This window comes from Lolium rigidum, chromosome 1 (genome assembly GCF_022539505.1).
Source record: "Lolium rigidum isolate FL_2022 chromosome 1, APGP_CSIRO_Lrig_0.1, whole genome shotgun sequence".
Classification (NCBI taxonomy): Eukaryota; Viridiplantae; Streptophyta; class Magnoliopsida; order Poales; family Poaceae; genus Lolium; species Lolium rigidum.
The window spans coordinates 225,032,489-225,046,560 of NC_061508.1; the positions used below are offsets into that span (position 1 = coordinate 225,032,489).

The following is a 14,072-nucleotide window of genomic DNA, read 5'->3' on the forward strand; positions in this document are numbered from 1 at the left end:
TCAATATATATATGTGTGTGTATGTGAATGAAACACAAGGTGATAAAATAAAGCCATGAATGTTGTTTACTTACATCAAGTTGTTCCAAAATGTCCCTCATATGGTGGGTATTCTGGCGGATGAACTCGCAAACGTAGAACCCGCATAAATTATTCCCGTCCTCTTGCCTCAAGCACTTTACGAGAACAAAGTTCAATCAAAATAATATATATATAATCAAGGATGATAATAATGGTATTGAAACTAGAATCAAAGAGATGCGCGGCCTAGTCAGTAGTACTTACCGGTACATGTTTTATTCGAAGTTCTTTATTCTTTAAACCCGGAGACTTGTTGGTGAACCGTTTCCAAGCCTTGTGGAGGATATCAGCCATGTCCCCCCACGCCTCAAGGGGTTTACTCTTCGAGTCCATGACTTCTACTATCCCGGTGTCGGGTTCAATGACTAGCAGGATAGAGTGAAACCTGCGGACACATATATATGCATAACTCATCAATTACACTTAACACATGGAGTAAGCAAAAAAGATTTAATGTGTGAAGACAGTAACACTCACGCGAAGTTGTAAGGAAATAGTATTGCCCTTTTGTATGAGTTTTTCCTTAAGACATATACCAAGTTATTCTCCGTGTCCTTGGGAGAGTTGTCGACAGTATACCCATTCACGGTATATGGGTCAACGAACCCAAGATCATAGATTTGCCCCTTGCGGCATCCGCGGATCTTCATTCTGCATAATACAGTGAGAGTATGGTTATATGCATGCAATAAGGGACGAGCCGCGGTAGAGACTTAATTACATAAATAATACTTACAGACAGTATGCACTCAGCAGAGATTTGTCGAGGGCGTCTTGGTTGAATAACTGAAATAATTCACAAAATTCGATGTTCATCACGTCATTTCGCCCGTAGTGGTCATCTGTGATTGCCACCATGATCCAGTTCTTACCATCCTTACATGCATCCATGTACCAATTATGCAGTCTTCGCAGTTGTGTTGATAGATTAGGCAACTCCTCGGCTCTGACAAGAGGTTGCCCGTACTTGTACTGGTATGCTATTTGGACATCATCACCCTTGAACAGGAATTCTGCATCGATGCGGCTTAAGTACTCAGGAATACTCATACCGGCCGCTTCTGCCTCATCTTTGTATAGTTTTACCATCGTCGGATCAAGGCACGCTAGGACATCGGGATACACTTGGAGCGGGGGCACGAGTTTTTCTGGGCTCCAAGCTGGGGAACTGGTTTCCCTTCTACCTTACTTTTTTCCCACCGCTCTCTTGCCAACACATTTGACTTGCGAATAGACCGGTCATAGTTCGATGAAAGACTTGGCTCAGGTTGATGAAGGTTCTTCAGCAGTTTCAACTTCTTTTCCAGAGATATAGCTGGCTCCGGCTCAAGCTGGGGCTTTTTCAGTTTCAACATTTGTTGCTTGTGCTGTTCAGCTACGATCTTGGCATTTTCCTCAACTGTATAGTCATAAGGTTTCTTGGGAGCAACCTTAGGCACTCTTGGGAGGGGCTCTTGTTTGCATCTCGGTGATTTGTTACGACTCAGCTGTGTCGTAGCGGTCCGCCTAATTTTCCCCTTAGACTTGGGCGGCGGAGAAGGCTCACGCGGCGGCGGAGATGGCTCACGCGCCGGCGGGGAAGGCTCACGCGGCGGCGGAGATGGCTCACGCGCCGGCGGGGAAGGCTCACGCACTGGAGACGGCTGCATCGGTGGAGAATGCTGGCTCGGTGGAGACCTTGTTGGCGCCTTCCAACCCGGAATCACAATGAATTCCTTTCGCCATAGAACCGTAGTGTTCTTGGCTTCTCCCAGCTCTAGCAAATCCCCTTCACCGGCAGGGTGGTCAAGCCTCGGCGGCCCATACCCATCCATAACTTGATCCACCCCGGCAACGAGCGTATCCGGGTGGAACCGGATTGAAGTGGTATCTTTGATCGAGATGCGGCGGTAAGACATAGCCGATCACCGCCTTGAGCGTTAAGTAGCCCATCGTTTGGAAATGTAGCTCACAAGGTGTCGACTCTGTGATAAAGTCCACAGGGTAGAGATCAGGAGGCATCTGCGGATCCACAGGGGAGGGAGGAGCCATCTGCGGATCCACATCTGCATCATCACCAGGCAGCTCCGTGGAAGCCACGCTGCTTTTGCGCTGAGATCCGTGGCCGGTAGCATCGAATGCAACTTCTTCTATCTGCGGATTAGGTTGAGGTTGGGTGACCGTGGTCGAGCTCGACATTATCATCCTCACTTGCTCCTCTAGCTTAGCAACGCGTTCTTGAACCACATCCTTTTGCCTCTGACGGCTTCTATCGGGATATTTCTTCGTTTCTGCAGGAAACCCAATACACCACGGCTTGTCACCTGGTATGGTTCGTGTTCGTCCAAGGTGTTCAGGATTCCCAAGGGCGCGTGTGAGCTGGTCCTTCTCTCTTTCGGGACGGAACTTCCCCTCTTCAACTTCCTTTGCAACATTTCTAAAGGCTTCGATGGGAAGTGGGTTATCCCGATGTCTTTGTGTATATATGCAGAACCCTTGTGCGTCCAACGTGCCCCATGCGCGTAAAACCAATCCCTTGACCGCTGATTCCATTTCCGTACCTCTGGCTGGATCCCCTTTGCAATTAGTTCATTCTCCCATTTCTCCCACTTAGGTCTGCCAGCCTTGTAGCCTCCTCGCCCCATGGTATGGAAGTACATCTTATTAGCAGCATTTTTCTTGTTGGTGTCTGACCTTGTCTTTGCCCTCTCCGATGTCTTGTACTTCACAAATGCCTCACAGTGGTCTTTTATCTTCTCATAGGGGCCGTTGAAATCTGGAGTCTTCTTTTTCTTGACAAAGAAGTTGTCCAATTTCTTCTTGTAGTCGTTGAACTGCATTGCCATCTTCTTAAGAGCCCACTTCTTGACTCTTCGTTGTATGCTATTCAGATCGGGATCCTCAGGGTCTGGCCTGTTGTTCTCACTATCAGAGTCAGCTGGCTCCGGAAATGTGAAATTTACCATGAGTTTCCTAAACATCAGATTTTTGGATCTCGTATCGACGTAAGTAACTCCTTCGTCTGCCTTTGCAGGTTTCTTTCATTCTTGAGTGGTGATCGGGATGGTGTCCCTAACAATAACTCCGCATTGACTTACAAACTTTTTTGTGTTTTGCTTGGGAGAAATCGGTTCGCCGTCTATAGCGATTTCCGTGATGATGCACCTTTCATGCTCTTCCATCTTTCTGGCCGCGCCTCGTTTAGTTCTGCCAGTAGAGTGTGTTGATTGGGAGGTCTAAAAGAAGAAACAACGTTAATATATGTATATGCACAAATCTGTAGGCTTGGTTAATTAATATATATACACCTCGGCGTCGTGAGCTTCTCCCTCGCAGTCGTCACCTTCTCCCTCACCGGAGCCGTCTCCACGGTGGTCTTGCTCATCTTCCTCATCGGAGCCGTCTCCTCGGGTCCGCTCGTCTCCCTCGCCGGATTGGTTTAGGTAAATAGAGGTGATATCGTCATCATCACGGATAATCTCCTCGACGAGGTATTCTTGTTCTAGGTCTCTTTCCATAGTTTCTGCAAAGACTTACAAGTTATTCTAATGCTATAAACACAACGAAGCTAGTTTCTGCAAAGACTTACAAGTTTCTGCAAAGACTTATAAGTAATTAAGAATAATGCTCAATACATGATCAAAATATTAGAGTTATACATATATATAGGTACTAATTAAGGATAATGATCAATACATATATAGTTCTTAACTAAGGATCGATAATATAGTGCTGAAAGCAGATAGTGCAGTTACATGCATACATAGATCGGGTTCATGTTTATTTAACCCTAATACATTCAATCACTACTACAACCACTCAACCGCGCCGACCGGGTCCTGAGCCGCGCCGACTGGGTCCTGAGCCGCGTTGGGTGAACCCCCAAAGCCACGGAACAGTCACGGGAGCATAGCTAACATGAGATCCCTGCATAACACTCCATCCGGTCCTATACATGGTGTCTAACGCATACATGTAACGGCGAACGTGCTCGTCCTCCGCCGCAATGCGCTGAGCTACCTCCTCCGGCGGGGCCGGCTCCCTCTGAAACGACCGTGGCCCATAAGACCTCCACCAAAGAATATCCGGGTCGACGACAGGACCCGGATTCCGCACCAAGGTGCGCGACCCGGAAGCTAAGACCTCCCAGTGCCACCCCGGCGGAGCCCAGTCCCGGACCTCCCCCAGCTGCTGCATCTCCTCTAAAATGGTCCTACCTCCAGGACGCGGAGAGCGCGGCATCGTATGCAAACTAATATTGAATTTGAATAAATTACTTATGAACATATAAATTTGACTACTACTTCTGTAACAAAAATTTGTCTAACATATATTTTCTAACTACAATTTTCTAATATTTTTATCTAACATATTCTAAATTTCTAAATTTCACTACTATTTCTAAGGTTCTAAGATTTATCTAACATATTCTAAATTCTAAATTTCTAAATTTCACTACTATTTCGCTACTAAATTTTGTAACAAATATTTTCTAACTACAATTTTGTAACAAATATTTTCTAACTACAATTTTGTAACAAATATTTTCTAACTACAATTTTCTAACAAATATTTTCTAACTACAATTTTCTAACAAATTATCTAACTACTAAATTATCTAACAAATTATCTAACTAAAATTATCTAACATATTTTCTAACAAATTATCTACCTAAAATTTATCTAACTTTTATTTCTAAATTTAACTACTAAATTGTCTAACTAATTAAAACAGAAAAAAAACAAAAAAAAGACAAGTAGATGGACGGGGCCGGGGCTCACCTTGCCGCGGCGGCGGTTGGCGGCGCGGGCGGGGGCGGCGCCGCGGGCGGTGGCTGCGCAGGCCGGCGGGGGCGGCGCGGGCGCGCGAGCCGGGTCGTGGCGGCGCGGGCGCGGAGGAGAGGCCGGCGGCGGCGGCGACAGCGAAATTGGGCAGCACTTCCCCTGTAATTTGGTCCTCCGCGCGAATGGAGAAGAAGAGGCGCGCGCGGGGAACAAATAGATGGACCTTTTGCACCGGTTCGTGGCTGGAACCGGTGCAAAAGAGTCTTTTGCACCGGTTCCAGCCACGAACCGGTGCAAAAGGTCCAAATAATGGCTCCTGTTTGTACTCATCCCATGCATGTACACCTGGTTTGCTCCACAACTGTAAGAGTTCTTCAAATAATGGCTGTAGGTACACATCAATGTCGTTGCCGGGTTGCTTTGGGCCTTGGATGAGCACCGGCATCATAATGAACTTCCGCTTCATGCACAACCAAGGCGGAAGGTTATAGATACATAGAGTTACGAGGCCAAGTGCTATGACTCGCAGCTCTGCTCCCCAAAAGGATTCATTCCATCCGTACTTAGGCCAAACCTTAAGTTCCTCGCGTCATCCGCAAAATCCGGGAACTCTCTATCGATTGTCCTCCACTGCGGCCCATCAGCGGGGTGTCTCAAGCATCTCGTCTTTCTTACGGTCTTCTTTGTGCCATCGCAACAACCTGGCATGCTCTTTATTTCTGAACAGACGTTTCAACCGTGGTATTATAGGAGCATACCACATAACCTTGGCAGGAACCCTCTTCCTAGGGGGCTCGCCCTCAACATCACCAGGGTCATCTCGCCTGATCTTATACCGAAGTGCGGTGCATACCGGACATTTTTCCAAATTTTCATACTCAGCGCGGTAGAGGATGCAGTCATTAATGCATGCATGTATCTTCAGCACCTCTAATCCTAGAGGGCAGAGAACCTTCTTTGCTTCGTACGTACTGTCAGACAATTCGTTATTCTTTGGAAACCTCCTCTTCATTATTTTCAGTAATTTCTCAAATGGCTTGTCACATATACCAGCCTCTGCCTTCCATTGCAGCAACTCCAGGGTGGCATCGAGCTTTGTGTTGCCATCTTCGCAATTTGGGTATAACTTCTTTTTGTGATCATCTAACATGCCCTTTAACTTTCGCTTCTCGTTTTCTGTTTCTGCATCTCTGTGTGCATCAGCGATGGCCCGACGAAGATCATCATGAACGGGCTCATCTGATGCCTCTTCATCTTGATCACCTCCTCCTGCATCTTCATCTTCATCATGCCCTGTTGCAGTATCACCGTAGTTAGGGTACATATCATCATCCTCTTCTTCTTCTTCGTCGTCTTCCATCATAACCCCTCTTTCTCCATGCTTGGTCCAACAATTATAGCTGGGCATGAAACTTTCCAAAGCAGGTGGGAGTGAATGACTTGCCATTCAGGATATTGCTTCAAGTTATGGCAATCAACACATGGACAACACATAAAACCATCCGCATGTGGGTTTTCCTGAGCCACACGGATAAATTCTTCCAGGCCCGATCTGAACTCGGGTAGACGTCGGTCAACGTACATCCATTGCCGCCAGTTCATCTACATCAAATAATTAATTAATTTTATCAATAAACTATTACAAAACATCATAATATTTATAAATAGTGGAAATTAGCACCGTAAAAATGAAAGGGTAAAGTTGTTGCTTAACCTTGATCGAGGAGGAAAGAAAGAGGAGAAAGCTTAAGTGTCGCTCCGGCACCTCATCTCATTTTTGTTGTGTGTAAAATCAAGCGGCATCACTCCCTCAGACACATTTCATCGAGCACCTTATGTGCATGCCAAAGAGAAGCAAGTTAGCACTCAACACACACACCTTCTCCTAGCAAAAATGAAGTGAGTGGGGAAAGTTAGCACTCAACACACACACCTCATGAGCTGAAATAGGGCTCAGGACCTTTAGCACCGGTTCGTGTTACGAACCGGTGCAAATGAGCTATCTTTTGCACCGGTTCGTAACATGAACCGGTGCTAAAGGTTCCTCGGCTGACACGTGCTCGGCGACGAACCTTTTGCACCGGTTTGTGTTACGAACCGGTGCAAAAGATAGCTCATTTGCACCGGTTCGTAACACAAACCGGTGCAAAAGGTCCCTCGGCCGGCTGCGCCCCACGAACCGGTGCTAATGACCCCTTTTAGCACCGGTTCGTGCCAAATCCGGTGCAAAAGCCATCTGGGGCAAAAAACCAAAGCCCTTGTTTCTACTAGTGTTCTGTCGCTGAAGCTAGCTAGTTTCCGGCGAACCTCGGCCAATTTCCAGCGAATCTTCGGCTGCAGGAGTACGACGGGGCCGCGTGCGGAGCATGGGGCGCTGGGACCGCTCGCGGCCGAGATCGGGACGGAGCCAGGCAACCTCCACATGAGGCGGGGAGGCAGACCTCCGACCGTCGGGCAGGGAGCGACGCTCGCTTGAGCGGGAGGCAGCGTAGAGGTGGACGGCCAAGCTGTGGGCGATCGACCGATGCTGGTGCCACGGTCAAGTGACGGGTGGAAGGCGGCGGGCCGCGATTTCTGCGGCAGGGTGGATGGCCGGGGGGCGGGGACGCACTAGTGGAGAATGGGCCAATTGTCACGGCCCGTAAGAGGCATTTGTCTCGGCTGTGCAACCGAGACAACGGAAGCGGGACAAAAGGCCCAACCTTTTGTCCCGGTCCGGTTACCAGCCGGGACAAATGGCCCTCCATGTGGCTGCGATGCAGTATTTGGGCTGGAGGACATTTAGTCCTGGCTCGTAAGCCCGACCGGGACAAAAGGCCCAACCTTTTGTTTTTTATTTTTCAATTTTTTTTCATTTTCATTTTTTTTAATTTTCTAATTCTTTGACTCGTTACTCTCTTGGGCCATTTTTAACACTATTTACTCTTAATCTGTAGTCAAATTCTAGACTTGGTAACATTTCGATCGGTCATCCATCCTCTCACTGCTCTACCCTCAGCACGCTTAACTTTTCGGTTCTTTCCTGTCGTGCTCCCGCGAATATGATTGTGCTTTATTGTAAATACTACCATATCAATCATATCAACTCTTATACCATTGTGTCATATTTTTTGTATTTTTTTGAAACAAAAAACAATTATGTAAGTAAAAAATAATGAATAAGATAATAAAATGAATTCCAATAAAAATAAAATCAGTAATAAAACTATTTTTTATTATAAAAATAATATATGCATAATTCATATAATATGGTCAAATAATTAATATCTTTAAATCTGTAAACTGCAATTAGAGAAATAATATATGCATTATTATTAGAAAAATGTGAGGATTTGAATATGAAATAATTTTGTTTTTATTCATTTTTTATTATTACTATAGAAATAATATATACATTATTTATATAATATGGCCAAATAATTAATATCCTTAAATCTGTAAACCGCAATTGGACAAATAATATATGCATTATTATTAAAAAATGTGAGGAATTTGAATATAAAATAATTTAAGCGCATTTAATTCAGTAGGACTACTTACTTCATAGTTCATACATGGGTAATTATGTGAATCCTGCACTTGTAGTCCTGTTGCCTAGTGTTGACAAATGCATGTATCCAAGTATCCAGGTTAGTTATTTCTGTTAGTCTTTTTTTAAAAGTTCATCATGATCGGAGAAGTTGCATCATGCAGATTGAAACTCTATCTTCGATGGTTCAAATATTTGAATAATAATAGAAAGATTCGATATATTGAGACAATTTATTTTTTATTTATTTTTTATTATTCATATAATATGGCCAAATAATGTGGGGAATTTGTAAACCGCAATTATAAAAATATGACATACTTGAATAACAATAGAACAATTCGATATATTGAGACGATTCGTAGTTCATACAAATATAGAAGACACACACCACACACCACACGACCATCTACTCATCATCTTTAAATATTGAGACGATTAACATGGCTATTGTAGCCAACTAGCTCCCAATAACTCCTAGCCATCTCGAAGCCCAGGTGAGCGTCTAGAGCGGCATAGCGCGCTTGCTCGTACCTCAATGGAACATTGGCCCACCTAAAAATATGTTCATCTTCTTTTTCTTCCGCGGCGTCCTTCTTCATGTACTTCTTCCTCTTCTTCTTCTCAAGATTTGTCCCAATGATAGAATTTGCCAGATCATATAGACTCGGAATAGGATTTTTGGTGGGGTTCGGGGGTATCTTCTGGAGGTCGAACGCAGAAGTAATATCAATACCGTAGGGACTCAGCATTTCCACATCTTTGCCGATAGCCGCGCTGCAGAATCTAATGGTGTTGTCCTTCAAGAACTCCTTGAGAACTTGTGACACTTCATCAGCCCAAAAAATCTGGAATATTAAATTCTCGGTCGCCACCAAGAGTTGAAGGTTGGCGACGCGCTGATCACCCTCGCGAGGGTTGGTGAACTCGCAGTCCAAGCCGACGCACTTGATTGGTGCGGCGTCGAGATAGTTCCTCTTGACGGCGCGGATCCACTTCGCCACCCTTGATGCACGGAGAGTGGCCGTGATCTTGAAAGACATCCCTTCGGCCATGAGGTGATATATCCGAGATCGAGGATCTGGGGCGCGCGCGAGGTGCTCCAATGGGGCCGGAACATCGACGGGGAGAGAGCTTATTGTAAGAGATGATAGAGATGTGAGAAGAGATGTGTGGCAATGGTGGAGGAGATGTGAATCATATAAAGGTGAGGAAGGTGAAGATGAACAGGCTGGCCACCGGGTGATCAATTCCCGTGGCCGGCCGCCGGCGCCGGCGACCCAAATTCCCACATGGCGACGATGATCGGCTTCCGCGCGGGAACGAACCATTGGACTTTATGTCCTGGCTCGTGTCACCAGCCGGGACAAAAGGGATGCCCGCACGACAGAAAAGGGCTGCCAGCAGGACGCAAAAGGCCTCAGACCCTTTTGTCCCAGTTTGAGGCTCCAACCGGGACAAAAGGTCCTTAAAGAACCGGGACAAAAGACCTCGTAACCTCTTTCTGGTTTTGAAGCGATGTGGCCTGACTATTTATCCCGGCTCCAGACTGATCCGGGACAAAAGACCAGGACAGATGGTCGCCGTTTTCTACTATTAACGGCGGCAGATGGCAGGGTGGACGGCTGCTACTAGCTTGTGTGGGCCCGTGGCTAAGCCACGGGTGGCCCAGTGCGGTGCGAGAGGGTGGGCAGCGGGTGTGGGAGATGGCTGAGCGGCAGACAGAGGGCGGCCGGCCGGCGGTGAGCGGCCAACTAGCAGCGAGGGGGGGAGGGGGGGGGGGTGTGTGTGGCGGACGACAGGGCAGACGATCGATGTTGTATCGTTGGCAGCTCGTGGCCGAGCTCGTGGAGTTCCTTTCGGCAAGAAGGGATTTGAGGAAAAGCAATGAAATGAATGGACACCACGAAAGATTCCACTTTTTTACGCTTTCTATTCTGCTGCTATAATTTTCGTCCCGTAAAAGTATGATACGGTTAACTACTGCATCTACATTTTGCAGTTTCGAATTATATGGTATCTGCTAGACATGCTCTTAATCGATCTATTAGACGTGGACAATGGTGAGCACGATCAAAACACGAAGTGATTTGTAAACGTAATACGGAGTATAAAAGGAAAAAAGAGCCTAATTGCTCGATCAAACCTCGCTAAGAGCTTGTTTGGTATTAGAGTTTTAGTTGGGATTAGCGGAAATAATCCGCTTCAAACTTTAAATCCTCACTTATCCTCAATGCATGTTTGATGCTAGAGTATGAGCGAGTTTAATCCCCACTTATCCTCATTTTTTCCTAAATTTTAGTGTATTTTTTTCAATTCCCAATACTTTATCCCTACCTAATGGATTGGGATGAATTTTACAGGACTGGATGACAGCAGAGATTCACCCAATACTCTAGAGTATTATCCCCACTAATACGCACTAAAACACTAGTACCAAACAAGGCCTAAGGCGGTGCTGATGGTTGGCCCCGCATACCCAAGGTGCTATGGGCCGGTCCATTTCACCGGTTTTGGTTTGCTTGTTTTCTGTTCATTTTCAGTTGTGATTTTTTGCCAACTTTTCATTGCAGTTTTCTATCTATTATGTTTTAAAAATATATTTAAATGTACTAAATACTCAAATTTAAAAATTATTTGTATTTAAAAATGTTCATACTACAATTCTTTAAGCATTTTAATTTGAAAATGTTCATATTGCAAACTCTACTTTGTTCTAAGGGCATCTCCAACGGTCCGATGTGGATGTGGAACGACCGTTTGCGATCGCGCGGTTGAAAAATGCGTCTGCACCCAGGCATAGCGGTTCGACGCACAGTAACCGGCTTGTCCGCGGAGACACAAACACGGCCCAAATATGGGTCTCTGTTGCGTCTTGGTGAACGTTGCACAGTCGCACCACGTGACCGCTCGCTTCTCCTACAGGCCCGCCTGGCAGCGACCTAGGTCAATGTGTTTTCTCAAGCGCGCCAGTACTGGCGAGGAGGCATCATTCTGGCAGTTTGCGCCACGTTAATGGCGATGCATCGCCTGCCGAGCGACCGCCGAACCTCTGCCAACAAAACTAATACGGTTGCCAAGCATGCCGCGTTCCTCGGCTTCCTCCGGCGTATATAAAGAGGGGCACACACTCAGCTTTCTCATCACCTTCTCCACATAAACACAAGCCTCCGTACAACCTTTACTGTAGCGTTGCCCCCCCCCCCCCCCACACAAACCCGCGAGGGAATCCATGGATGGTACAGCTGGCCGCCGAGGCGGTCGAGGCCGCATGCGCGGCAGGGGCCAACCGTGCTGGAGCAGCATCACCCCGCTGCTCGCCGTTGCATGCGTCGTTGTCATCTTCGCATGAGGCGAGCTCTTTCGAGTTCATCCTCCGCATCGATGATGACCCCCTCACCATCAAGCGGTTGTCAGACAAGTTCGCCGAGTTCGTCGATGGCGCCGAGCTGGTCGAGTTACAGCAGCGGGAGGCCAGATGCGGCTTTTATCGGTGGCCTGCCGAGGTCTTGTTCGACGAGCAGAGCAAGATGTACCTGCACATCGGGTGGGACAAGTTCGCCCGTGCCCACAGCCTCGAGGCTGGCTGCCTGCTCACCTTCCTCTCGAAGGCGACGGCGAGATGATCGTCAAGGTGTTCGACAAGACATCATACTATAGACACTACCACACGGACGAGTCCGGCGAGGACACCGACAGCTAGTATTGTTAGAGTGTTCTTTCTTTGCAGCGAAGATGGTCACCGGCCAATTAAAGCCACTAGTGTAGGGTTATGTATATTCTTCTGCGCATCTAAGAGCATAAGGTACACAGAACACAGGTGGATTTCTAGTTTGGACGACTAGGCGTCTGAGTGTTCTTTTTTAGCAGCGAAACAACAAGAAACCAGTGAGGCCAACACTAGTTTTTCTTATTTTGCAATTTTTGAACCATGTTTCAAACTATGTAGTAGCTTGTGTAATATTTCTATCTATGGTTAAATGAAAAAGGATAAAATAATAGATAAAAAATATTATACGTCGTGCCGTTGGGACCACTCCCAGGCGCAAACGGATGCGCGATCAAAAATGACAATTTTCGTGTACGCGGGCCGACGCAAACGATCCGGTCTAAAATAACCATTTTCGCGTGTCCGCGGGCCGACACAAACGGGAGCACCCGCTACCACTTTAGGGTCTGATTTGCGTTGCCCCGTGGAAATGCCCTAAAGCTTCCCGTAAAAATATGAGTTGTGTCATTACATTTTAAATCCAATAGTTGCCAAAAGCATATTATAGCAACCTCACTTGTTATAACCGTGCAGTGACGATGTCTTTTCAACTGATCAATTACATGTTTGGACAAAGCGCTGAGGTTTTCGTGCAGCGCATGGGATGGGTTGTGTCCTTGGGGTGGTAAACCGATTGCTGCACATATTGCCTTTGGATCTCTACTTTTTCAGGACTTCCTGTGAAATGAGAATAGGTTGCTCTTGCTAGTTGTAAAACATGGGCGGGGGCACGGAGCAAAATAAACATGCAAAAATTGCTAACATTCAGCTACATACAGGTGGGGTTCATCATCAGTTTTGCAGTCAAGTTACTCTTTCTTCGAGCGTAGCTTGTTTCGCCTTTTCAGCTACATACATTTGCTGCGCAAGCTAGAAGCAGTGCTCGTTCTGCTGGTACACGTACGTACTTCATGGCGCTTCATCTAGAACCTAGATCTGTTGTTTTGATTCGGCCTATTCATCACAACAGTTGCCTTGGCAATAGTGGTGGTCGAATTGGGTCTATGAATCACCGTCGTCGTTCTCATTGGCTGTCCATGACTTGTTGTTGGCTGAGCTGACCTCCTGCAAAAAGGAGCTTCCATTCTAGCCCGATTGTCAACCTCCATCCTCGCCTTCTTCAAGATCGGGTTCTTGTAGCCGGAAACGGAGGACATGCCGCTTCCTCCGAAATAGCTTCGTTTGCAGCTGCTTGGTTGGAGCTTGGTGTAACGCTTGATGCCTTTGCTCTGTCTCTCAGCGTTCCGTGCCCGGCACTTGTTCGTGAGCGCCTCGACCATCGCATCCTCAACCTGCTTCTGCTGCTTCGTCTTCGCCCTGAAGAGATCCTTCCACCGGTAACGCGTGCCGCTCCGCCTCATCCTGTCGACGACGTGCTTCGTGTTCTCCTCGCCGAACTGGCGCCGGTAGAACCCCTTCCACAGCACGTCGGTGACGGGGGTCAGGTCCGTCTCCGTGCGGCTCTCGATGCGGGTCAGCTGCTCCAGGGTGCAGTGGGGCAGGATCCTGCGCAGCAGCGGCGTGTCCACGCCGTCCACGCTCTCCATATGCCGGAGGTTGTCGATGGCTTTTCGGACGGACAGCTCCAGCAGACTCGGAGGCTTCCTTTCTACCTCCATCCTTATTCGCGGTTTCTTTGATTAACAGCGATGCGCGGAGATTAGATCGCCGGTGAGATAGAAGACGTCGAGTTTCTGGTTTTCGTTTCTGTTTTCCCCGGACCTATTTATCTACCTGAAACCGTGAAGCAGCAGATACGGAAACTGAAAGAGTTCCTGGAATTGGAGTCAAACTCAAACTCTTTTCCTTTCGCGTACCAGAGTCGGACATGAGTCGCCAACAAGCGGAGCATATACTCGGAGTCAAATTCGTGCATCCAACAGTAGTAGCACTGTAGCAGCGATGGGCCAGTTCGGAGTCAATTTTTTT

At 47.0% G+C, this 14,072-nt stretch overlaps 1 protein-coding gene across 1 annotated transcript; it reads right to left on the reverse strand.

Annotated features, from left to right (window-relative positions):
- Positions 1-13,066: 13,066 nt before the first annotated feature.
- LOC124683236 lies at positions 13,067-13,762 on the reverse strand. Its single transcript, XM_047217796.1, has one exon. The coding sequence runs from the start codon at positions 13,760-13,762 to the stop codon at positions 13,067-13,069; it is 696 nt and encodes a 231-aa protein (XP_047073752.1).
- Between the last annotated feature and the right edge of the window lie 310 nt (positions 13,763-14,072).

Excerpts from the sequence above, each read along its gene's own strand:
- LOC124683236 (XM_047217796.1), bottom strand. The coding sequence starts at position 13,762 with ATGGAGGTAGAAAGGAAGCCTCCGAGTCTGCTGGAGCTGTCCGTCCGA.